At 36.7% G+C, this 26,912-nt stretch overlaps 1 protein-coding gene across 1 annotated transcript in view; it reads right to left on the bottom strand.

Moving 5' to 3' along the window:
• The window catches only part of MAPK10 (mitogen-activated protein kinase 10), a gene marked incomplete at both ends in the record, with an annotated part of 126,366 nt that overhangs the window by 78,554 nt on the left and 20,900 nt on the right, over nt 1-26,912 (bottom strand). Inside the window, 2 exons of the mRNA XM_079710467.1 lie at nt 5,299-5,450; nt 22,260-22,429. Of these exons, the coding sequence (XP_079566593.1) occupies nt 5,299-5,450; nt 22,260-22,429 (322 nt within the window). The remainder of the gene's footprint in view (nt 1-5,298; nt 5,451-22,259; nt 22,430-26,912) is intronic.

The raw sequence follows: 26,912 nt of genomic DNA, 5'->3' as shown, positions 1-26,912 counted from the left end.
GTTAAGTGCTGAAAGCACTGCGCTTGTCAGCAGTAATTTTCAAAAAAGAAAAAGCATATTGTGCATTTCCATAAATAGCAAATGAGCTACATATCAAGACTCTGAATTTTTAGCTAGAAAGACTTCTAATCATTAAGCCAATATGTTAATTTTAGTTATACAAGAGGAAATTGAGGCTAAGGAAGACTACTGACTTACCCAAAGCCATATAGCTTATTTGAGACCCAGGTTTTACAAGACTGTCCTATGTTCTAGAGTTCAGCTGTACTATAACATACAAGTCAAGCTCAGCATGGTTAATGACCAAGATTTATGTGAAGGAATCATGAAACTATCTTACAAAAAGGATATTGTTTACAAAAAATGATACGAGTATCTTATAAAAATTTATAATTCCTTGGTGAATATGAGATACTTGACCACTGAACAAGATACTAAAAGGTACAGTATACACCTCAGCTGTAGTGACAAAGGAGAAATCAATCCCTGAACTGAGGAAATTGCAACATGAGGTCCATATCTTTGTTCGGGGTAAGGGGGAGGGAGGATCCTGTGCTCAATATAAACAGAACAAAGCTCTGTAGAATTTACCAATACAGATTAGACTTTTTTAAATGCACTTTGAGCAATGTAATAGGATAACCCTAAAGAAAATAATCTTTTGATATAATATTGATGCAATAAAAAAGACAAGCATAACTCACATTTAGTAAGACAAAAAGAAATACCAAGACCAGATCAGAATAGAAAATAATCTTTAATCCAGACCAAAGAATTTTCACGAGTTCTTTTATGTGTCTGTGGGTGTGGGTATGCACACATATTTGTGAGTGTGTGTGTGTGTTGTTTTGGGCCTAGGGATGAAGAGACAGAACCAGAAGTTGTTGAGCATCTAATATGTGTCACACACTGCATGTTGTATTTTACTTATATTATAAAATTTAATCCTTACACAACCTCACATAATCCTATGATGTAGGTATTATTATACTCATTTTACAAATAAGGAGAAAAGCTCTAGGGGCTTTGGGTCATATTGCTAATAAATGGCAGAGGCTAGGCTGAAATCTATGTATGTTGAATGTTAAAGTCTATGATAATTCAACGGATGAGGAGAAACATGATGTTTGGTCAAAGCCTCATTGTGTATTCATTATGATTTGTCACTTAATTATATTCTGAAGTATTTATCTTTTTTTTTTTCACAGTATGGATTCAGTCATTCTCATTTAATTCTATACAATCATCAGAGTACTCCCCCATCAAACTGTCCAGATACAGTTACCTCTAAATATCTTCACTGAGCAGAACTTCCTGGTAGTTAGAGGAAGGACAAAACCAGGTACACAGTATTCTTTGGAAAACTCTGTCTGAGAAGGCTTATTTGTGTTTCAGCATGCTCTGTGTTAAGGAGTGACCCCCCTCCCTTAACTCATAAGGTGTATATTTAAGTAAAATAGGTGTTGAATTCCTTGATTGCAGCAAAGTTTAACAATGCAAAACCTACTTCTAGTGCTAACAAGTTAATGACTCAATAGCCATTAGACATAAACTTGTCTAAAATCCTCCAGACATGGGAATGTAGGTATGTTTGACACATTTCCAAGGCACCATCCTTCCAAGAATCTCATCTACTTATGAGGATTATCTGAATAAGCCTGAGAGGGAAAATGAGATGACCTTGCATTAGTTTTCCAGGCTGCATAACAAATTATCCCAAATTTAATGGTTTAAAATAACAAACATTTATTATCTCAGGGTTTTTGTGGGTCCGGAGTCCATGCATGCATAGCCTCGCTGGATCCTTTGCTCAGGGTCTCACAATCAAGGTGCAGTCAAGGTGTCTGCAAGCTAAAGAGCTCAAGATTTCTGGAGCTCAAGATTCTCTTCTGAGTTTACATAGTTTTTGGAAGAATTCAGTCCCTTGTGGGTGTATGATGGAGGGCTGTATTTTCTTGCTAGCCATCAACGCGAGGCTCCTATCAGCTTTTGAAAGCCACCTCCAGGTCATCAGCTCATGGCCCACTTACCACATGGGCTCACTCCTTCAAAGCTGGCAGCAGAATCTCTCACTCAGTCTCATAAGATGGAGTCTTATTACCTAATCAAGGAAGCGATTACCCTTCCGATCACCTGTTCCATACTTACTGACTAGAGGTAAGACACAGGTTCCATCTGCACCCAAAAGGAGAGGGCTATACAAGGGTTTGACTCATTGGGGGTTACCTCAGTGTGTATCCACCACAGACTGCTATGGACTGAATGTTTATGTACCCCCTCCCAAATTAATGTTGAAACCCTACCCCCTAACATGATGGTATTAAGAAGTGGGATCTTTGGGGGGTAATGAGGGTTAGATGAGATCACGAGGATAGAGCCCTCATAAACGGGATTAGTGTCCTTACAAGAGTCCTGAGGGAGCATGCTTCCTCCTTCACCATGTGATAACACAGTGAGCAGACAGCCATCTATGAACTAGGAAACAGGCTTTCACAAGACACTGAACCCTGACCAACTCAGACAACTTGACCTTGGACTTCTAGCCTCCAGAACTATGAGAAATAAAATTCTGTTGTTTATAAGCCACTCAGTTTATGGTATTTTGTTACAGCAGCCTCAGTTGACCAAGACAGACTCAGTCAAAAAGTTTTAGCAGTGAATTTAGTCATCCAGGTCTCCTTGCTCATCAACGAGTTTTTACTTCAGTCTAAATCAATTGGAATTTGTGACATGGAACAAGGACAAAGGGAAGCTAACCATCTCGATTCTAATTGTCCCATGGGAAAAAACAAAACTCAGTTATGAAGGGATTACAAGCAAACTATCAAGAAAGTAATACAAATTTCATCCTTTTGATGACCCAGATAATTTAGCTAGATTATCTGCTTTGCTCCTTTGTTTTAGGACTCCCAATTAAGTCACTATTTTGAAGCATCAATAGATGGACCCAAATATCAATACAAACTGCCCAAATTTAGCAATTCAGTTGCTTACAGAGAGTCTGTATCCAATCCTGCCCTTTTGGAGCCCAAGGATAGGTCAATCCTAAAATATACTATGGGAAGTTTTATTTCTCCTTCCATTTCAGTTAACAAAAATGTTAAACATTCCAACCGCAAAGATCAATTAACATAATAAATGACATATGTGTTATTATTTTTATAGTTATTTCATTGAATAGCATTGTTTCCTCAAAACTATCTGTAGGATTTTTATTTTTCTGGGAGAAAAACATGAAAATATTGCTAGTTCCTTTAGTTTTTTGGAGGAAATCCATTTTGTTTGTCATAATTTTCTGCCATAGTGAAGGAGGGAATTACGGGAATTAAATATCTACTATATATCCAAAGACTGTGCTGGGCTTTTATGCTCCTTAGGGACATTGAAAATGGGGATCAGAGATTATAAGTAACCTACCTATGTCACTCAGCTAATATACATGGTAATGGCATTGTGCAAACCCAAACAGATTTTAAATCCAGATCCATTTGGTGTTTTTTTTCTTTGTTTGTTTTGTTTTGTTTGTTTTGTTTTGTTGCGGTACGCGGGCCTCTCACTGTTGTGGCCTCTCCCGTTACGGAGCACAGGCTCCGGACGCACAGGCTCAGTGCCCATGGCTCACGGGCCCAGCCGCTCCGTGGCATGTGGGATCTTCCCGGACCGGGGCACGCACGAACCCATGTCCCCTGCATCGGCAGACGGACTCTCAACCACTGCACCACCCTGGTGTTTGTTTTTTTAAGTTTGTTTTTTTAATCTACAAACTGCCATTCAAAAAGAAGGGAACTTCAGGTGGGTGATAAAATTAACCCAAATTGTGATGCTAAAGAAATATGTAATACTGAGGGGAATGATTTTTTTAATGTTTTAAATGTTCATCACCAAAAGTTTACCAAAAGTTTACAAAAAATGCAAAGTAAACATGTAATGAATATAACCAGCCCCAAAATATAGGTTTTTGCCTACACAATGTTAAAAGAATTGAATTAGTTACAAAATTTCAGACACACTCTAATATATATATACATACATGTATATATAGGTATAGCAGATATACATATATCCTGCTTCTCTGGAAAAATCCTACTTCTCTACAAAAACAGTCTCCAGAGTTTCCTCTTAGCACTAACCAGAGCCACTCACTTTAGGCAAATTATTAAGGGGCGATGTTTATTCAGGACTCACTCTCTCCAAAAGTAAAAAGTCAAGTAAGAAAGTGTATTAAGGTTTCACCATCTATACTGTACACACTCAGGTATCTCTGTGTATCAATAACTGTTTGAGAAGAGACAGGTCAATTGGTCCCCCAGTCATTTGGGGATGATGAACTACAGGATAAAGAGTATTTAATTTATTTCAGAGTCAAGTCTCCCTTCATTTGGACAAACTAGGATATTTCTGGCCATGTAGACTCTCGGACATACTCAGGATGAAGCCCATTTCTTAAGGGTCATGAGGGAATTCTCAAGCAGTGCCTTCTGGGAGAAACATCAACTGTGAAGGTTTCACACCTGTCTCTACCAGACCACTCACCAAGTTCTACAAACAGCAAAAACAGAGGAGACAAATTGCTTAAGCTGACAATTTTTTGTGGCAAAATATTATTTTGCATATACCAGCAATACCAAAAGAAGGCTGTTAAAATTCGAAGCATCATCTTAAAGAACACATTATAACTAGAGGAAACTTGAAAGCAGTTCATGGTCCTGAAAACTTGGTGTTTCAAATATCAAATATTCTTATTTTCCATAATGCACAATGAGTAAATTATTCATATATATATATATATTTTAAAACAGTGCTTTAGAAGACACATGGTCGTTGGAGTTAGACAATAAGAGCTCACCACAACTAGAGAAAGCCTGCATACAGCAACAAAGACCCAAAGCAGCCAAAAATAAATAAATGTTTAAAAAAAGAAAAAAACTTGTCCAAAAAAATAAAATTATGTGGAAAAAAAACAAAAAAAAGAAAACCTCATCCCTTCCACTGTCTGATTTTGGGTGTGTGGTTTAGGAGGCAACTTAACCTCACTAAGCCTTAGTTCCTCATTTATGAAATACTGATGATATTAACAATTTTGCCAGTCTATTGTGACGATTAAATGAGACTAGATACATAGAGTATCTACACAGAGAATGGCATATCATAGGCACTCAATAATTGGTAGCTTTGGTGTTGGGTGTCTATACCATATAATGTCTTAATATATGCTGTGTGCTGTCCTGTCATAGCAGGATAGTGGCTCTGAAACTTGAGTGATCATCAGAATCACCTGGAGGGCTTGTTAAAACTCACTTTGCTGGGCTGGGGTCTCAGAGTTTCTGAGTTCCTGGGTCTGGGGTGAAACACAAGAATCTGCATTTCTAACAAGTTCCCAGGAGGTTGGATGCTGATATTGCAGGCCAAGGGACCACACTTTGAGAACTGCTAAGGACGAAGAAGGTGCACTTGGTTTAGAGGCAGTTGATTTGAGTATGAGCCTGAGTATGAGCCTTTGTGTGCCTGCCAGTTATCAGGCACTTAAAAGTTCAGAATCAATGGATCGATGTGATATTAAAAAGAACAAGGAATTGAAAGTCAAAAGGCTCTAATATGAATAACATATGACAACTGGAAAATATTTCTTTATCTAGGCCCCAGCTTTCTATCTGTAAAATAGGCAGTTAGATGATATGTTTCTTTTCTATAATTTCACATGTTTTAAGTATATGATTGTCCTCAAATATCTTGGATACTTAATATAGAACAGAAGATTTAAAAAAATACAAGCAATAACTCTTACCCTAAACATTCAAAGCCCTATGTCTGGTTCTCTTCCTGTCCCCAATAATGTGATTCACAGAGTTGAACAAAAATAAAATAAGAAATAATATGACCATAAGTTGAGCCACTACTATACTACATGCCATTTATTTGTTCTTTATTCATTCAGTGCCTCTTGTGTTCCAAGCAGTGTGGAAGATTTTAGGAAAACAGGGTGAAAGAGACAGGGTGATTGCATCAGACTAGCGGGATACTAATCCATTTATTTATCATGTAATTTATGTTACGTTGTGGCATTCTTGAGAATCAGTTGGCCCTAATCCATATAATACATCTGGCTAGAACACAGCTTAGAGGGATCAAGAACTAAAACCCACACTGATTTGAAGCAGGGCCCACAAGTCAAAGTCAGATGAACAAGAAGAGGAACTGGATATCAGTCATCAGATCCGGAAACTGAAGACTGATTATTTCAGAGACTAATGTTCTCCTAAAATCCGTCCTTTTCCTCTCATAGTTATAAGAACCTCCTTACTTTAGATAAGCACATGGTATTCAGCAAAAAACATACTTTCCAGGTTCCCTTGCAGCCAGATGTAACTTGTGATTAGGATGATGGATGGGAACAGAGTGAAACACAATTTCTGGGTTGTATCCTTGTACATCGGTCGCTTGCTTTCCACTTGCTTTTCATCTCTTCCCACAAACTGGAATGTGACCCTAGTGGCTTTGGCCATGTGGGCAAGAACAACATTGTTAAGATTCATCAGGATCTCAGGATCACCTTGTGAAACAGAATTGCCCTACCCCCTGGAACCATTTAGCAGCTCAGACTTTTATGGAAGAAAGCAGTGTTTAAGCCACTATACTTTATGTATCTTTGTTAGGGTATCTTTAGGTATATCCTATCTAACACAGATATATAGAACTGGATCCTATGTACTAGACAACAATTTGGAAATACCCACTTTTCCTTATGACAGTGGGCCCAGCATCTAGCATGGTGCCTGGAACATAATAGTGATAAATAAATAAGTGAATTCAATGAAATACATGAGGGTCCTGACGTTGAGGCAAATCATCGCACTATGAGGAAATAGACATGGAAACAAAAGTAAAGAATTGCTTTCCCTTTCAATCTTATTCATGCACATTCTTCCAATTCTCAAAGGTATATTTCATATTTTAAAAATTCTTATATTGGCAAAAGTTTAAGCTCCTCTGACATGCTTTTTGATAACCAAGGAAAAGAGTTATCAGGTGCTAAGCGTGTTAAATTGGATGAAAATAACTTTGAATCTCAACTGCATGGTTTGTGCCATTATTGTGTCCCAAACTAAATCACTAATAAATATTTTTGAGTTCATATGACAGGAGTTAGCAATATACCTGTAAAGAGGGACCAAATCACTGGTCTCTTTTCTTCTGGTGTGTTTAAAGGGGTTATTTTTATTTATGCACACAAAACAATAAGTTTATATATATAGCCACATCATGTGCACTTACAAATTAATTTAATTAAAGTAGTAAAATATCTTGCATTCTAGTTAAATGAGGATTGTTTAAAACAAGCATCTTTTTAATGACAGAACACTTATTTTTAAATAGCCATTTTACAAAGTTATTTGATTCCAGAAATGTTATTTCTTTATAAGGCTGGACTTTCATATTATCAATGTAAATAATAGTATGTACTTCATAGAGGTATTTTAATGTTTCTGCATTATTAGGGCTTTCTGAGCAAAGAAAACTGGAGCCTGGTTAAAGCACAAATTCTGGAAATTAGAGTGAATAAACAGAGACTTCCAGAGAAAAATGTGTTTATATTTCAAAGCAAGTGAAACCCAGAGCCATCCTTTCACATTCCAATGGACTGTAAAATAGGGACTTTTCCTTTCTGTTCCTGGAGAAAATTTGTTGCTTCAGGGGATATTAGATCTCTCTCTCTCTCTCTCCCCCTCCCTCCCTCCCTCCTTCTTAGAAGGAGGAGACTGCAGTTGTGTAACATTTCCTATACAAACTCTGAGGTTCATAATTTCTTCTTCTTGGTAGTATAAAAACCCCTTTGCATGTACAGGATAACATTTGGCTTTTATAGCATAGCCCTGAAAGGGGAGAAGGGGACACAGGTAACTGATGCAGTTGTTGTTGTAAGTAACAATACTCTGCCTCTGATCTAGAAACTTCATGTTTGCTTTCAGGACAAAACAAGTAATATAGATGTTAAAAACTTATAATGAGCTATAAAAGCAGCAGAGATCTATGAACACCATTAGATAAGTTGTCTGCTATGGACATGGTAGCTGAGTCTATGTTTCTATTCCCTACCTATTACCATATTTACCAAAAGAGAAGGTATTAATAATAAGGCACTTCAACCAATAAGTTTCATCCTCCTCAAAGTGCAAAGAAACAGTAAAGTGTCAATTTTATAAGAATTGCTCTGTGACTAATGGTATTCTCTTTTGTCCTACTTTTCCTTTCAATTGCCTTTTCATATGTAGCTGCATGGTCAAAAGACTTCTTTGTCCATTCAAATCTCTACCTCTATTTGAGAGTAAAGCAACGTTAGTGAAGAAATGTTACACAATATATCAAACACAGTTCTCTGTAAACAAAAGAAAGAAAAAGCATTTTTCTCAATTTTTCTCTTTCATGAAGAATTATTGCCTCTGTTTAAAGCTAATCCCATTAGTATCTTCCTGCTTCCTCAGAAATTGTTCTCTAACAAATATGCTTTCATTTTCTGGTATCTTCAGTCTCTCTGTCTCTGTCCTTCTCTGGGTGTCTCTCAATGGCCTCTTTGTGTCCCTATGTCTCTCCATCTCCACTCTTCCTCTTCCTTTTGTGCATCTGTCACCCATTTCTCCCTCACTATTTCTGTTTCTACATCTCTGTCTCTATCCTCTTCTCTTGCTTCTCTAGACCTCTCTCTCTCTCTCTCACTCTTCCTCTCCACACACCCAACCTCCAGCATCCAGCCTTTCCTCTCTGATGGGGTACACGGACTTTCCTGTTTTTAAAAATATACTCTTTCCTTTATTTTTAAGGTCGCAGACCCTTAACACTTAAAAGCCCCCCATGCAAGCCAATTTTAGGGAAAAGGAGTCCACATAAGATTTGAGAAGGTAGAGTTGAAAAACTCAGAGGTAAACCTTCAAGAGGAGAGTACTAAAATGAAGTGGCAAGTGCCAAACCGAAGAGGACTGAGATCCAAGGGTGCTTGATGTCATTGGAATTGGTTACTGGGAACTTAGCGAAAGCAGTTTCCACTGAGCAGGGTGCACAGAAGTGGACTCCAGTGAGCTGGGGAGTGAAAAGGAGATGAAGAAGAGAAAACAGGAAGTTTAACAGCAGAAAATACTTATTAAGTGCCTGCTCTAAGCCAGCACTGTGCTAAGCTTTAGAGACACAATTGGGAGCAAGCTTGACAGTCTCTGCCTGTAAGAGCTTATAGTCTAGTGGGAAATGAGATACTGTAAAGAAACAATATAAAAATAGTATGATGATGACTGATAAAGAAAATACAGGGTGATGTGGAAGCATATCAGAGAGGTAATGACATTGGATTCAGAGGGGTGATAGACATTTAAAATAGGGACTGCAAATCCTAGTCCCCTTCCTCTTCTTGGGCACTCGGCTAGATGACATTTCCAGCCTCTTCAACAGTTAGGGGTGGCCGTGTAACAGCTCTGGCCAGTGGACTGTAAACAGAGGAAAGCACACCGTTTCTGGGTCTGTCCAATAAGAGTTCCTCCCTGCTTTTACCCCCTTCTGCTGTTTGGAGACCTTAGATGCCACAAGGTGAATATGGCAGAGCCTTCATCAGCCTGGCTCCTCAGATCGCTGAATAGATGACCTACATTTGTAACCATAGTTAATAATCCTGTATTGCATATTTGAAAGTTGTTAAGAGAGTAGATCTTAAAATTCACCTTGCAAGAAAAAAATTTTTTGTAACTATGTATGGTGACAGATGTTAACTAGACTTACTGTGATGATCATTTCACAATATACACAAATATAGAATCACTATGCTGTACACCTGAAACTAATATACTGCTATATGGCAATTATACCTCAATAAAAACATATACTTGAAGTGGATCATTGAAATATCCATTATGTCAATAAAAATAAAAGAGATAAGGTGTAGCCAGAGTGATATAAACGTGGAAGACATTAGGCGTTGAACTGTGAAGGGAAATGAAAAGCCAAAGGTGGAAGAATGTTTAAAGCATACAAATATTTGAAGAGTAGAGAAAGATGACCAATAAAAGAGACAGATAATTCTTGGCTATAGAAGTAGGAAGGAACCAGGAAACAGCCGGCTTCAACCCAGTTTAACATCACTACCACTCACCCACCAGCCAATAATATTCATGACACTTGTCCTAGTTTCATTCCATTGTTCCCAAAGTTCTCCCACTTTGATCTAGTTCTCTACTGGTTCTTGGCATTTGCCTCCATCCCTCATTTAGAATCTCCCTCTCGTTAGGAGTTAGAATTAGTACTCACCTTTCTAGCTCATTTTTGCTCTGGCTCCTGATTCCAATCTTGCCTTCAGGAGCTTTGAATTCTTTTATTATCTTGCTGAGTATTAAACTATCAAAGTCAGTTCTCTATCTAGCCAATCTCAGAAAATGGCCATGACCCAGGCCAGCTAACACTAATGAAAACTAACATGTATTGGCTACTTACTAAAGCCAAGCACTGTATTACTAATTTAGTTTGTTTTAACAACAATTCTATACATACATATCTCTATTAGCCCCATCTTCAAATGAAGTAACTGAGGACACTCACAGGTAAGAGTAAGCCAAGATCCTAACCTGGCAGTCTGGCTCCAGAGTGTGCATTCTGAACCACTATGTTATGCTGCCCTTCATGTGCTGGCCAGTTCATCCAATTCCAAACAAAGGACAGATTTTGAAAATTCCTAGCTTGAAAATCAAAGGAAGATGACATTCGAGAAGTCAATGAATACTTAATATTCCCAAACATTACAGAAAAGTAAATAAATGGTGGCTGAAAAAGAAGTCAGTCGATTATTAGCCATTTAGGGGTCAACGATAGCCTTCTCCATAGCAACCTACTCCATCAGAGGGATGATGGTAATAGAACTGGGACTGTCTGTGAGATGAGAATTTAAATAGTATGCAGAAGCAGTAAATTCAGACTACTTTATCCAGAAGTTTGATGATGAAGGAAAGAGAGTCAAAGAGGGGCAAACTTGAGGGGCAAGTACATGCTAAGTAACTTTTTTTTACATAAGAATTGGGTGGAAGATCTTCTACCAGCAGGGCAGAAGAAGCTACTGGAGAAGAGACAGTTGAAGTGAGACAGAGAACTACTGACAGACCCCAGGGGCAGGGGATGGAATTAAGAACACTGGTGGGTGCCCGCCTCCAGAGCCCCTCGTGGAGGAGCTAACCGGGTAGGGAAGACTGCAGACAGAGTTAGGAGGTGGAAGAGGAAATTCAGAGCTCACATGCCTGACTGAGGCCACCTGTTTTCTCCAGGAAGTAGGAAGCAAGCCTTCCACAAAGAAGAGAGTGGGTGAAGTGGAACTGGGAGCTTGCTATTAAAGTTATAAAAGGATTGTAACAGCTATCATGGGAAATGAGGTAGGGGGCTGATGAGACACATAAGTAAAAGGATTGCTAAGCAGCAACAAGGGCCTGGCTGAGGATGAAGCTCATAAACTTATAATGGAGGAAGTCAGCATAATTACGTGATTTCTCCAGCTGGGCTCAGGCTCCAGCAGGAGCAGAGAAAACAGCCAGTTGGGCTGCCCTGGATGAGGGTTTGGAAAAAACAGAGAGCTGCAGAAGATAGAGTGGTAAGAAAATAGAAAGTCTCTGAGACTGTGAAATTATTTTCATGGTTTCAGGCTAAATAGGAAATATGTTGATCCTGCAGGAGAAGGACAGACTCAGAGAATAGGGATGCCTTGAAAGACTGATGTCTTTAAGGAGATACAGGGACAGAAAGGAGGTGAGAGAAGGAACAGCGTTAATGTGTGACAATTTGGCTTTTAATTTTCCTCTGCTCCCTATTCCCTTCCATTTTCTTACACTCCCGTGGCAGCGAATTATTTAACATCCTAAACTTACTAGATTTCCACTGCATACTAGTTACTCTCCAACTAGTATTTTTGCTAGATAAATTGAGTTTCTCTCCTCGGTCACCTGAAATCAAAAGTTCATTCATTCAATAGCAGCTCAGGTGTGATGTGTGAATTAGGAAAACGTACCTCCTCAGGGTAAAGGGAACACCCCGACCTGGACATGCTGCTCTGCAGGTGAAGGGCAGGTGGGTTTCAGCCCCTACACACTCCCCCACCCATGTGTCCTGGTGCAGGGCACACCTTCCCCAGCCATATTTTCTGGCCCCGATGAGCCCAAAGAAAAAATTTTAAAATATATTTGGCATTGTATGTCCCTGGATTGGAAGTAAAATCTTGACTTATGAATAGATATATTAAAATCTTCTGTGGAAAACATTTTTAACGATAAAAAATAAAGGTGAATATAGATGAAGAAGAGCACAGCTAAGAGGTCTCTTAAGTTCATGTCTTTAAAGAAAAGAAACCCCATGTTAAACGAAGTGGCTAAATTCCCTCTCTGTTGGTGATTGACAACCTCACCATACAAAAAAGCTTAAATGCAATGGTTCAATGCCGGATTCAGAACGTTGGACATGTAAAGTGAAATTCACTTGACAAGGTCAAATATTTTAAATAAATTTAACAAATCCAGGAATAGACAGCAGAACCAGAGGATGATAGGGCTGTCACTCGAACTTCTAAAAGATGTCTTCCTTTGTCCTCAGCTTCTATGTTCAAATCCATGATTAGCAAGACAGCTCAGACTCTATAAACAGAACATGATGCTGTAACGGGCCAGAAGCATGACTCCGTAGAAGAGACGGAACAAGTACCTTTCCTCTGAGCTTTATAAAAAGCTCCTGAAAGCCTTAGTATTTTTAGTTACACTATTCATAACACCTACCTCCTCTCCTTTTGTTTATTTTTTTAAAAATCATCTTAATCTACAGATAGAATGGACAGGTCCCAGAGTAGTAAATGAGAATGATTTCTGGAATCCAAGGAGCAGCAATTGCCATCTGTTATTTAGCATAATTTAATTTAACTGAAGACATTGCCTCCTTTCTGTGAGGAATGCTGTCTTTCCCAAAATGCAGGATAGTGCAGGATAAAGCCTTTAGGTATTTATGTTTGGGTTTCAGGTTTCTTTAAAAAATTATAACCATGAATGCACTTTAATCCTAACAATCAGAATGTATGCATCTGGCAAAAGAGTTCATGAAGCATAAACTAATTTTATTTTTGCAATTAAACTACCTATTGATACCCTAGAACAGGGGTCCAAGTACCAGTCCGAGGCCTGTTAGGAACTGGGCTGCACAGCAAGAGGTGAGCGGCCGGCGAGTGAGCGAAGCGTCATCTGCTGCTCCTCGTCGCTGGCATTAACTCCGGAACCACGCCCTCTCCCCCGACGTCCCCACCCCGACACCGTCCGTGGAAAAACTGTCTTCCAGGAAACCAGTCCCTGGTGCCAAAAAGGTTGGGGACCGCTTCCCTAGAAGACAGGTCCTACAAGAAATAAGAATTAGTGTCACAAACTTTTTATCTTTGGGATTGAAGTAGAAACTGAAAAAATGGAATTGATTTACTAATTATTTCTCCTGATAAGGACATTAGCATTTATATCAATAAGTGATTTACAGAGAAGACTCGGTCATCTATAAGTGAATAATTATCTATGGAATTTAAATGACTATTTTTCCCTTCTGCCAACAAAAATGCTTCTGGGTTACAAACTCTTGCTGTCAATTTTAACTACAATGATATAAATTGATTACAAATTTATGAAAGACAGAATTCAGAATAAATGTCCATAATACACTGCAAAACCAAATATAGTTTTTAATATTATATACGACCAACACCTTCAGCATCAGTTATTGCACTGATGAGAACATACATACTTTATGGTTAACAAACAGAAATATGGAATTTATATAATTTTTTCCCTGTAAACATACTGCTGCTAAACCCTGCCCATGGTCACTCAGAGCCACATTTTCTCTGTGAAGGAAAAAAGGTGATATTTACAAGTCTTAATCATCAATCAAGCAATACAGTAAGTAAATATTTGGGGCTTGTGCTATGCAACAGGGCCAAGAATAACAGTGAAATATGGAAGGAGAATACAGTGTCTTATCCTGTCCTATTACACTGGACCATTACAGCCTCAACTGTCTTACCAATACAAAAGGCAATATTTAAAGCCCAACGCTCCCTATATCAAGAAGGTTCCAATTAAAAACATACACACACAGGGAACTATACTCAATATCCTGTAGTAAACCATAATTGAAAATTTTTTAATTAAAAAAATAAAAAATAAGTTTGTAATAAAGGGTCTAAATTATAAAATTAATGGAAAATAACAAGGATACAAAATGTGCTGATATTCCAGATGTGGATCAGACGGTAATCATGACCCCTGGTCAGAGGCTAAATGGAAACGTGTGAGTAAAGCTGCATTATTTAGCGTAATGGCTCGTTAGGAACTCTAAGAAGAGAAATGCACCACAGGGTCATGGCAGTTTCCAGAAACAAAATAAAATCATCACTCAGGACCCACTGATCAGGTCTCTTGTGTTATTCAGGAAGTCTGATCACCCTCTGGATGATTTCACCATCTCTCTTTGTACCATTAAACTCATTACCATAAAACTCTTCTATCCAAATTCTGTGCTTAAAGATGGTTAGTTGTGTGTGTGTAGCCATGTTGCAAATTTAAAAACTAATATTTAAAACTTGTATAAATATTATAAATATCCTAGGTTAACTGAAACTCAGATTGAAAGATAGGAATGAAAAGGTTCAGATGCTTCTTTTCTTGACTCAATCATGGAGCATTAGGTAAGTCATTTTTTAAAACTCATATTCTCAACTACAATATGCAAACAATATGCACAGTCTGAAGATTAAACAACTGTTACAATCAGTCATCTTCTTGGGTTACACATGTTGACCTTTTGCAATTTTCCATTGATATAAAAGAGTAACATTAAATCTACCTTCCTTGAATCTACTAAAATTCATGACAATACCAGATTTATAAGGCATTTCATATATCTAGTTTGTTTTATACTTTTTGAGTACTGCAAGATACTGATATCTCCATTTTACAGATGAGTAAACCAAGGTTCTGAAACACTGAATGTTAAATACTATCATTGATAAAGCACAATGGGAAATTCAATTATTCTAAGGTGTAAGTATATCTATAAATATAATGACTGAACATGATAATATAAGGTATCTTCAAGTATCTGTAATTGAATCAATATTTAAATGTGCAAATATTTTACAGAATTCAGATAATTTACTTAATTACTTTCCCTCCCAATCTTAATCAGCAATAAATAGATATTGACTAGCTTTCCATCATATACCCTAACATGGCCAAGGTTCAAACTCTTTTGTTTTGGTGTATATCTACAGATATCTCCTAACCTTTGCCAGTCATTTTGTAAATGTGTGCCATTATTTCAACGGTGATTAAATCAGAGTCTAGATAGAATAGCTCCAATTCATCACCAAGATGAGAAAAGCTGCTAAAAGCATCAATGAGTCAATAATGTCTTTTTTTTTTTTTAATGAAAATGAGCACATTAAAAAGGGGGGACTTTCCATAAACCATTTTTTAAAGCATATAGAAGCTATTATTTGAAGAAGATTCCACGGATGGTGATTGTTCTACTAACGTCTCTTGACTTGGCACTATTATCAGTAATTATTTTGAGCATCTGAACAAATTCAGAGATTTTGGAGGGTTGGCTCTTGGTTCTGTTGGATTGTTGTGTTTGGTTTGGTTTTTGATGAGCGCTCTGGCTCACCCAGAGTATTTCTACTTACTAGTACTATGTGGAAATAGGAAGGCAAATATTCAAACTATGTTCCACATTTTAAAAAACAAAAGCAAAACAAACCACAAAGAAAACCCCTTTCCTTCTACCCCTACAGTCAGCAACTTAGACTATATTCCTTATCACATATCATTACCCTTAAGGAGACTCTACTCCGAGGGATAGGGTTACCATCTTCCCTCAAATCCCTTATGTTAGGTAGATACTAAGTCACATCTATCTTTTTCCATCACTTTAAATCCTATTTGGAAGTAAACAAGATTCAAACACATATGTATACATATGTACAAAGATAATATAGCTGCAGTTTCAGATGCTGAGCCAAGGAGGGCCCACTAGATAAAATGCTGTAACTAAGTTTCCTGGATCACAATGTTTCTTACAGAATGTTTTCTATCCCTGTCCTCCTTCAAGGTAGATCACACCCATAGTAAATAGAAAAAAAAAAAAAAAAAGCAACAGGTACAGGAATTCAAGACTTCTCTTCAGTCTATCTAACACTTAACTTGATTGGGCTGATAGGACTTTGCTAGGCAGGCTCACCATACTCACCAATATCCACTTATCAAAGGAGGGTGATGGAATAAGAATATGTGAACACCCAAGGTTCTGCTGAACGTGACTGGCAATTTAAATCTTAGATTGTTTATCTGCATAGGAGCTTGTTGCTACAGACCACTGGCTGAAGGACATTCACCGGAAATGATTTTTTTAATTTTTGTGAAAAACAAAATAACTTATATCCTATATACATAAAATACATGTGTGTAAAATATATAGCATATAAATTCAATTAAGATAAACTAATTCATTGGGTTAGTGTGTATATAAATTATATATACATATGTAATATATTATAAATTATGTATTTGTTATACATTCATTTTGTATATAAACATATGAATATATATATAATTTAAGATAGATTAATCCACTGCATTATTTCCAGGGCATCTTATGACTACAATTATTTCTATTCTATATCATCCTGCTCTAACTGGAATTTTAGGAAAGTTTAGTTAATATACAGTATATAGCATTTGTTTCTAAATACTTAATTTTCGAGGTACAGATTTTTTTACAATAAGCCACTATAAATATATGCTTTTTCAGTATTAAGCTTACATCTTTGACATAAATATCTTGTAAAAGATCACCTTGCAAAATTGGATTGGGACTGCTTTGTAGATGTAGATTACATGTAGATGACAAAGAGAACAAGCCCAAGAAAGAAAGAATATGGTTTTACGTCCTGTCATTTAAAACTGTGCAATCAGCTCTTTTCAGTTAAGGGGCAGACCAAATTTTGCAAGTTTTCTATGCTATAGTTGGTCGTTGAATTTTGCCGCCACTTTCACTGTCAGTTTAAATCATCTTTGGAGAAAGAATTGAGAAAATAGAAATGTTTCTTGGCTTGGCAAGCAGCAGCAGGACAGAAGTAAGAGAAGATAATGAACTCCCTGCTGTTGATTCCTTCCTACATTCTTTTTTTGTTCTGGAGCTTGTAGTAGAAACAATGCTAATGCAATCCTCTTTTGATGATCAGAAAGAAAAATGCTCTGAAATGATTTGTTCATCTGGCTCCTGACTATTGTTGTTAAAAACACATTTTATAGTTCACTTTACAATTCCCCACCTAGGAAACTATAGAGGACTTCTTTGCTCACATGGAGAAGGAGAATAATCATTGTTTCTTTTTGTTTCAATAAATAATATTCATTTTTTTCCTCCGTGGTAGAAATAATTTTTTTACTTATTCCAAAAGATTTCATATTAGATTTTATTTAATGATTCTTAATACTGATATAGTTGGTCTATCATCCATGGTGAATGAAAAAATAGCTTGATAATGGTGAATTCTTTTTGAAGATATTTTAGTACTGCCTATTTGCTTTCGTGATAAACAGTAAGCAGTGAAGTCATCCAAAGAGAGGAAACAAAGTGTAAGAAACCAATAACAAGTTTAAGGCAACTGGAGCAGGAGAAATGAGAATCCATTTCAAACAAGTTAGGAGGATGGAGATTCTGTGACACAAGTACCAATATATCAACAATTATACCTGAAAAGTAAAAATCCTGCTAATACACACACACAGAATTTTATAGTAATATATGCCAAAATAAAAGAATTGCTGATGAGCATCTCTTTTGGATTTGGTTCGTCCATTTCTTATTCCTGCTTTAAAGAAAATAAAGTAAAATAAATAAATCATCTGTTTCACACTGTCTTCCCTCCACCTCCTTCTGAGTGACCCAGATACTGAGTTTCCATTTCTCCCAATTACTATACTCAGGGCTGTGTGGGACGTTCAAAATATGCAAATCTGAGTTTTCATGAACAGAGGAAAGGTGTGGATTTCACAAGCATGCTGGGGGATGGATGCGTGTTCAGTGTGAGAGAAATGGATGAACTCACCATTGACAAAAGATAATAGGAAGGAAATTAAATATAAGGCAGGTTGATAGAAAGGACAAATTACTACAAAAATAGATCTTCAAGAAAAATAGTACATTACAAACCCAGGTTATGATAAGTAAACAAAGATAACTCAAAGTTAGGTTGAGGAAGAGACAACTATATTCATGTCCAGAAAGGAATGTGCTGGAATTGTGGCATCTGTGCCCATGGTAGAGTGGCAGACTGAAGATGAGGTTGAGGAACATGCCATCCCATTTCTGCCCCTTCATCTTCATCTTTGCTAGTTTTATTTCCTTCAGCTACTGACTAGAAGATTAATAATAATCTCAGGAAACTCCAAGGCTAACATTTTGGAATTCAGGTGTCCTTTTACTGACAAATTTGCTGATAAATTTATTGTAAGCCTGGAGTAAAATTTTGCTCAAGGACATTTTATTTACTGAAGTTTATTTCAGTTACTATACCTAAGACCTTGTATGAGATATCCATCCTGTACAAGGAGAAATAGAAGCCCAATATGCCCTATAAAACATACAAAATTATTAGTACTAGTATATTTTCAAATCTTTCTGGGACAGTCTGTTAACTTCTTAAGCAAAATGTTGCTTTGGGCTTATTTTTGAATCATTAAATAAAACTTCCTTTTATTAGTAGTTCTCATTTTTGTGGCAGTTTTATTTGAAAGAAAATGAAACAATTCCAATGAATATTTGAGCATCCAAACTGAGGATCTTAGAAAAACTTTCTCATGTTCTACAATTTTCCATTTAAAAAAGGTAGCTAGGAATCACTGTTTTCTCCATCTCCTATCTCTCCTCCTTCATAAGAATTTTTGGGTTTGTTTTATCTTCTATTTCTCTTTGAAAGTTCTTCATGAATGCAGTGACCTCTTAAACAGGGTTCCCACTCTCTAAGTGGTAACCAAGCCATCCAGTAGAATGCAGAAGAAAATATAAACATATCTTGTAATCTAGAAAATAAATTAAACCTTACTAATAATTATTATTGGTCTCTCCCAAACACACTTTATCCTCCTAGCATTGGTCACATATAACCTAAGGTAAAAGATGCAACTTGGAAGGAAAAAGGGAATTTCACAGTTTGGGGAGGGTTGACAGAGGCACCTTGAACTCCTTCCTTTGACAACACTATAGTTCAGTGTGCCAGCTTTTTGAAGAATAGCAATCATCTTAATAGTAGAATCTTTACTGTACTATGTGTATTAGTATTAATGCCACAACAAATCACCACAAGCTTAGCTGCTCAAACAACATAAATTTATTATCTTGCAGCTCTTTAGGTCAGAAGTCCTACATGAGTCTCACGGGGCTAAAGTCAAGATATCAGCAGGCTGAGTTCCTTCTGGAGGTGCTAGAGGACAATATGTTTCCTTGCTCATTTGGGTTTGCTGGCAAATTTCAATTCCTCATGGTTGTATGACTGTGGTCTCCATTTTCTTGCTAATTGGCAGCTGAGGGCCATTCTCAGCTTCTAGAAGCCACCCCATTCCTTGTCTCATGACACTTTTCCTCTATCTTCAAAATCAGCAACAGTAAGGCAAGTCCCTCTCATGTTTTGAATCTCTTATTCCTTCTCTCTCATTGCATCTCTCTGACCCATTCTTCTGTCTTTCTTTCCAATTTTAAGAACTCATATGTTTAGATAGGTCCCACCTGGATATTCCAGGATAACTGCCCCATTTTAAGGCCTTTAATCTTAAAGTTATATGTCAAAAGTTTTGCCATATAAGATAACATATCAAGAATTCTGGAAATTATGGTCTGGGCATCTTTGAGGGACCATTATTTTGCCTACCACACCTTGAAATTATTTTGTGTCACAAAGAGGTTCACCTGCATCCTTGCACCATAATAAATAAATAAACATTGAAAATAAAAATTTACTTAGCTGTTTATCTACAAAATAAAAGGCTTGGTCCATTATTCTAAAATATTAAAATGTTCCATCTTCAAATTGCAAAAACAACTACTGATTGACATTAGGAAAGACTGAAATTTACTAGGTGAATTTCAATAAAAGCATTGGTATATTTGATAAATGAGGTTTAAGTGCTAGTAAATGATTTAGTAGTGCACCAACCAGGCACTTCTGCCATTTGCACTGACTAAGCACTGAGAGTGAACTTAAAATGAGTTGTCAATATGAAGTGAATCGTTAAAATTTATGTCCACATGAAATCTGCACACAAATGTTTAAAGCAGCTTTGCTTATAATTGCCAAAACTCAGAAGCAACCAAGATGTCCTAAGTAGATGAATGGATAAATAAACTAAGGTACACCCAGAAAATGGAATACTATTCAGTAAACTTTTTTTTTTTTTGCAGTACGCGGGCCTCTCACTGCCGTGGCCTTTCCTGTTGTGGACCACAGGCTCCGGACGCGCAGGCTCAGCAGCCATGGCTTACGGGCCTAGACGCTCCGCGGCATGTGGGATCTTTCCAGACCGGGGCACGAACCCGTGTCCCCTGCATCGGCAGGCGGACTCTCAACCACTGTGCCACCAGGGAAGCCCTCAGTGAACTTTTAATCCATGAAAAGATATGAAGGGAACTTAAATGCATATTACTAAGTGAAAGAAGCCAATTTGAAAAGACTATATTCTGTTTGATTCCAACTATACAGCATTCTGAAAAAGGCAAACTATGGAAACAGTAAAAAGATCAATTGTTGCCAGGGGTTGGGGGTAGGGAGAAGGATGAATAGGTGGAGTATATAGGATTTTTAGGGCAGTGGAAATACTCTGTATGATACCATAATAATGGATACATGTCACTTTACATTTGTCCAAACCCATAGAATGTAAAACACCAAGAGTGAACCCTAATGTAAACTATGGGTTCTGTTGATTATGATGTGTGAGTGTAGGTTCATCAGTGGTAATAAATGTACCACTCTTGTGGGGGATGTTGATACTGGGGGAGACTATGTATGTGGGTGGGCAGGGGATATATGGGAAATCTCTGTACCTTCCTATCCATTTGCTGTGAACCTAAAACTGCTCTAAAAAATAGTCTTAAGAAAACAAAAAAAAAATGTTTAAAAATGAAGTGAACCAGATTTTAGAATCATCTTATGAAATATAAAATGAAGGTTTGAAAAATAATTGTACCCTGTTAGATTTCTTTCACCAAAAAAAAGAAAGAAAAATCAAATGAGTGGAAAAAGGGAGTTTTAAAACAAAATCTATTTTAAAATAATGTTTATTTCAAGTTCATCTCCTCTCTTAAAAGGGATGTTTTTGTTTTTAAATGGATATTATTAATATAACAGTAATTCACAGAATATATTGTTATAAGTAAATATCCTTTATAAATAAATATAAATATACATGTATATTTATAGTTCATGCCCTAAATTTTTACTTATATTTGTGAGCCACCAAACTGAAAATTATTATATTAATAAGTTCATACTAAATACATTTGGTTGCTAAACTGCAAGTTAAAACTACCTAAAAAAAATCCTTATCAATCTATCATCACTTTTGCAAGAGTTTTATAACAGGTAAGTCATATCCTGATTTTTCATCATTTCAATTTGCCACTCAAAATGTCATAAAAGAGTAGTTACTAAGGAGCTCAAAATCTTTCCATTTTGGAAATATTCAACAAACATTTTTTTTAAATGCCACTTTTTCTAATAGGCAACTGAATTTTAAACACTGAACTTTAAAAGTCATTGGAACATTTGAGATCTCATTTATACTTCTTCAGACTGTAGGGAATTTTACTTGCTGGTTATCTGGACACATATTTCCTCATTTCTTGCTGTGAAAACATCCAAATAAAATTTTCTAAATGCTTTAGCAACAGCTAGAAAACCTCTGGTTTTCTTGGTTTCTCTATGGTTGTTGCATAATGGATTTTTTTGTGACCAGAAAAACTAGTCACAAGCAAAGATGTACATATTGTTAGCCAATGGGTAGTAAATTGCTAATAAGGCTCATAGATTTATTTTTCTTCAGTAGAATGGATTTTTCCCCCTCAAGTCATGCTATTTATGTGTGTTTGTGTATTTGTGTTGTGTATGTAGTCAACACATACAACATATTCCTTCTAAAAATAGAAGTTAAATCCATCCCACTTACCAAACTATTCCCTGAGCCCCAGAGCCAATGGGCTTTAGATTCTGGTAGCGCTTGAGAACTGTGAAGGTTGAGTCTCCCACTTCCACGCTGTAGAACTGGTTGTCAACTTTGCTTTTGCTCATGTTGTAATGTTTGGCAATATATGACACATCCACTTGTTTATCGAATCCCTGTGAAAAAGAACAAGAACAACTTGAGATAAGAGAAAAACCAGGATGACAATGAGATACAGAAAAGCCTGTTCTTTCAATGATTACTAATACTTTGTCATCTGTAATCATTATATAAACCTGCATTTAACACAGAAAAAAATATATATATTAGTCCATGTAAGATAACCTAGAGTAAAATATCTCAGAAAAACGGCAAAGAAAAATTTGTTTTCAATATTAAAACTATTTATGATAAAATATTCTTAGATCTGCATTGTCTTTTCTGAAATGTTTCATTAAAACCATTTATTTATGCAGCAAACACCTACTGAACATATACTGGTCCCAGAGACTATGTTAGGTACTTCAGAGGTGATCCCTGATCATCTGTTATAAAAGCCATATGAGGAAGAATGAAAGAATGTATCTACATCCTTTTCTCAGAAAGAACTGAGATATAAAATAATGCATAGTTTTAATTAGGCAAATTTGAATTAAATAGTGTTGACTTCATTTGCTCTCAATGATACCAAAAATGCTACTGCATTAAACACTGAAAAATTTTAGTCACTAACACTGTTCTAAAATGCCACATGACAGCTTTTTTATTTATTGCCAACTTAGATTTTAAGTATCTCAATTGCTATATCTTTTGTTTATCAATAAGAGAAGTTCTATTAATTATATTTAGCAATTGAAGAAATTGCTATTTTGAATCATGATTTATGAATATATATAATGTAAATATCCATTATCCATGATGATTATTTACCCATAAATGATCTTACATTGCTTTCTATGACATTAAATAGTGTGGATTCTGTAGTGAGAAGGAACCTTACAGAACACTATCTAGCCTTTTCCTTGTGGCACACACTGGCAGATGTTTACCCAATAGTCATTCATCTCTTTCTTGCTGATTTTGTTCAGGTTTTGAGCACTCACATGCTCTGTGGGTTCTTTCCCAGTTCCAGCACTTGAAAATTGAATAGTCTAAACCAGTGGTTCTCTTTAGAGGTGACACTAACCCTTAGCAGGCATTTGGGAGATCTGTGGGCATGTTTTGGTGTGTCACAATAATAGAAGATGCGGCTTATCAACCAATGCTGGTTGTCCTGCAATGAGTGGGACATTCCCACACAATGAATAATTACATACTTACATCTTTTGAGTAGGTCAAAGCTTTAATTAGTAAAAAACAAAACAAAACTGGCTTTAATGTTCTGAGCCCAGAATCTAAATTAAAGGTCTTTGTATGGTTTTAATATATACTGACCTCCGAAAATCTAATTCTCACATAATCTGAAAGAAGATTTAAACCTCATTAGGCTCTGGACCTGTAGTTGGTAATAAAGCCATTTCCTTAGACATTTTTGGCATTTCATTTCTAATTAAAAAATTGAAATGGGAGTACAAACTAATTTGCCCTGTATGCTCTTGGATGAGGGACAGGCAGCATTAGTAATGAGGAGAATACAATGGGGACTTTGTGGACAAGGGTGGCAAAACCTACAAATCTAGTACAAGAACCTTAAGACCCCGATGGGCTTGAGAGCAGAACAGTCGTGACAGGCACCAGCCTATGACTGGGAGACATATGCTAGCAACAATCCAGTACAAATGCACACAGACCTCAAAGAACAGAGTGGACTATAAATTAGGAATCTAGGTTGTTTGGACAGAGACTGAAAATTCAGGTAATTCACAAATACAATCATGAGAGGTCTGAAATCCAGGAGGCAGCCTATAAAGTACAGAATAGGAAATTAAACAACACTATTAAGAATCAGGGCATTGTGAGCCCATTCATGGAGACTAAACAGGGTTTAGAATTTAGACAATGGGTGTGGACAATAGCAGAAACAAGAACATTATAATGATCCTTTATTTCAACTACAGTATCAGGAACTGTTCTCTACACCATAGTCCATTTCTACGCTAGACTTTTTGAATGTATCAGTAAACTAACCCTACTAAAGTCATTTTTTTCCCTTGGCAAGGAAAGGTAAAAAAGCAACTGGAGCTAGACTAACAAAGGAACTTCATCTGTCAAGGTTAATTTGGTACAAAGTGCCCGACTTGCCATTTGTCATGTTCTGACCCTTCACACCCTGTACTACTCTAGTTTCTGACCACCCACAAAATTCTTAGCACACACTAGTCTCATCGAACCTAAGTAATCTATTTCCCTTTCCCCACATATTCTCTTCACCTCTGAAATGTCGCTATTCCAACTGCATTGCATGTATGTAGTAATCATATGTAATGACCTTGATGTTCTAGACTTCTGGCACTGGAGATACAAAAAAAGATAAGTTCCCCATCTAGATGGAGGCAGTAAAATAAGAAAGTAGTTAAAATATAGAAAATATATTTTATAGCAGAATAAAGAAAAGATGCTAGGAGCAAACAGGGAGTAGCAACTAATTGCCTGCAGTCATTCATTATCATTAATTCATCCAACTACTATGTATAAAACAACCATGAATGCCAAGTCATGGTATAAAATTGGTAATGTTGGAAAGAGACTTGATTTGTGTTTTCTCTGGCTAACTATATGCCCAGTCCTCCCCTCTAACTTCTTCTCAGATGTGAGTGCGCATTTGGACTACATGGGGAGCTTGATAAAATACAAATCACTGACAAAACCTTGGAGATTTGGATTCAGGTCTTCAGCGTAGGTCCTGAGGATCTGGAGATTACTAGGCAGTCCAGGTGATTCTGATTTGAGGATCTGAGGATCTGACTTTGAGAAAGGCAGCATTAGAAAATCATTCTCACAGTGTGCTCCCTGAAGCATCAGTATCAGCATCACCTGTAGACTTGTTAGAAATGAGGCTGCTCACTCCCACCCCACACCTATTAAATCAGGAACTCGGGTCCAACATTCTGTTTTAATAAGGCTTCGAAGTATTCTGATGCATATTGAGAAAACACACTGGAGTGGAAGGACCGCCTGAAGCCTGTGAAACAGATCACATATCTCTGTCTGAGATATTTGGAAAGTAAAACACTTATTATGAAGCAGAAATAATATTTCTGCTTCTGCATCAGGGAACACACACTTGGTGTCTTTACATATTGCCAAATTCCATTGTTCATGGCAAACACAAACTGGAAACCAGAGTCCTAGTTAGGACAAGGATTACCCTACATCTCAGATTCAAGTATTTGAAAGACATCTGCTGCTCCAGACTCAAGAACTAACGAAGTCTCGGTACTCAGGACAGGTCACCAGCTGGCCAAGTGCTATAATGGAGTATATCATTTCATCGCAGCAATTGTTCACACACCTGAGAAGTACCCTGTAATTTTTCCCAGTGCATACCTGGAGCAGGACTTTTCATGTAATGGGAAAGTTATATACAGACTTGGTGGTAGTTTGGTAAAATGGCTAAAACAGTCATAGAGCTTAGACCAAGAGGAAAATTTTAGCCACAAAAGTATTCCCAGTCAAAAAGAAACAAATAAAAGCTATTCAAATGAATTATCTAATGCCCTGACACATTTTCTAAAATAAAAGCTACTCAGTGATTTTTTTATCCATTTGAAAACATATAATTTCTCACAATAAGATTAAAAATCATCATTGTAAAATCTGTGAATTCACACACACACACACACACACACACACACAATTTCCTTCCTCAATTTCCATGCAGTCTTATCATGACTATAAAGTTCAAATATAAACTTTTCTCTAAAAATAAGCCTATGAAAATATGCCATTAAGCACACTATGGAAAAATATTATCAATGCTGAAGAGATTTTTCACCCGTTATATTTTAGTATATTCCTATTCAGATCACAGAACTGATGATTTGAACCCAAGACAGGAAGAATCAGAAATTCGTATTGGGAAGGCATGGCTGGCCAATAGTTTAAGGCAGAGATTCTGAAGTTTTAATATGGATCAGAACTACCTGAGGAGCTTGTAAAACATAGATTGTTGAGTCCCACTGAAAAGTTTCTGATTCAGTGGGACTAAGATAAGACCAAGAGTTTGTATTTCTAACAAGTTCCACACTTCAAGAACCACTATTTTAAAGAATAGCAGATGCAAGAGATGTCACCATTCAAAAAAGGCTAGTTGGAGAGGCAAAAACTGGAGGAAATGCAGGTCAAACCAAGTAAACAAAGGATGTGGAAGTTAAAAATAGTGCCATGATGACTTTCCTTAATATCAGCGCCTCTATAAGCAGGCCCAGATGTCATTTTCCCTGGGATGTGTTTTCCTATCTCACAATTACAATAAAGTGTCCAGTCAATTTTCTCTCAATTATCTCATGAAAATAAACATTCCATCATCTATTTATATTAAATTTATACTAAAACATATGGGAGGAATGTATGAAACTCACAAGTATTCATAAATGCTCATCAAAATGAAAAGTGTTTTTCCAGAGAAAAAATTAAGATGTTGATTAAATTAATTATAAATCAGAAATGTTATATTAAAAATGAAAAACATCACAGTGGTGACTTTTGGAGATCAATACG

This window comes from Hyperoodon ampullatus (genome assembly GCF_949752795.1).
Source record: "Hyperoodon ampullatus genome assembly, chromosome: 1".
In the NCBI taxonomy this organism is placed as follows: Eukaryota; Metazoa; Chordata; class Mammalia; order Artiodactyla; family Ziphiidae; genus Hyperoodon; species Hyperoodon ampullatus.
This window is presented reverse-complemented; position numbering and strand designations above follow the sequence as displayed.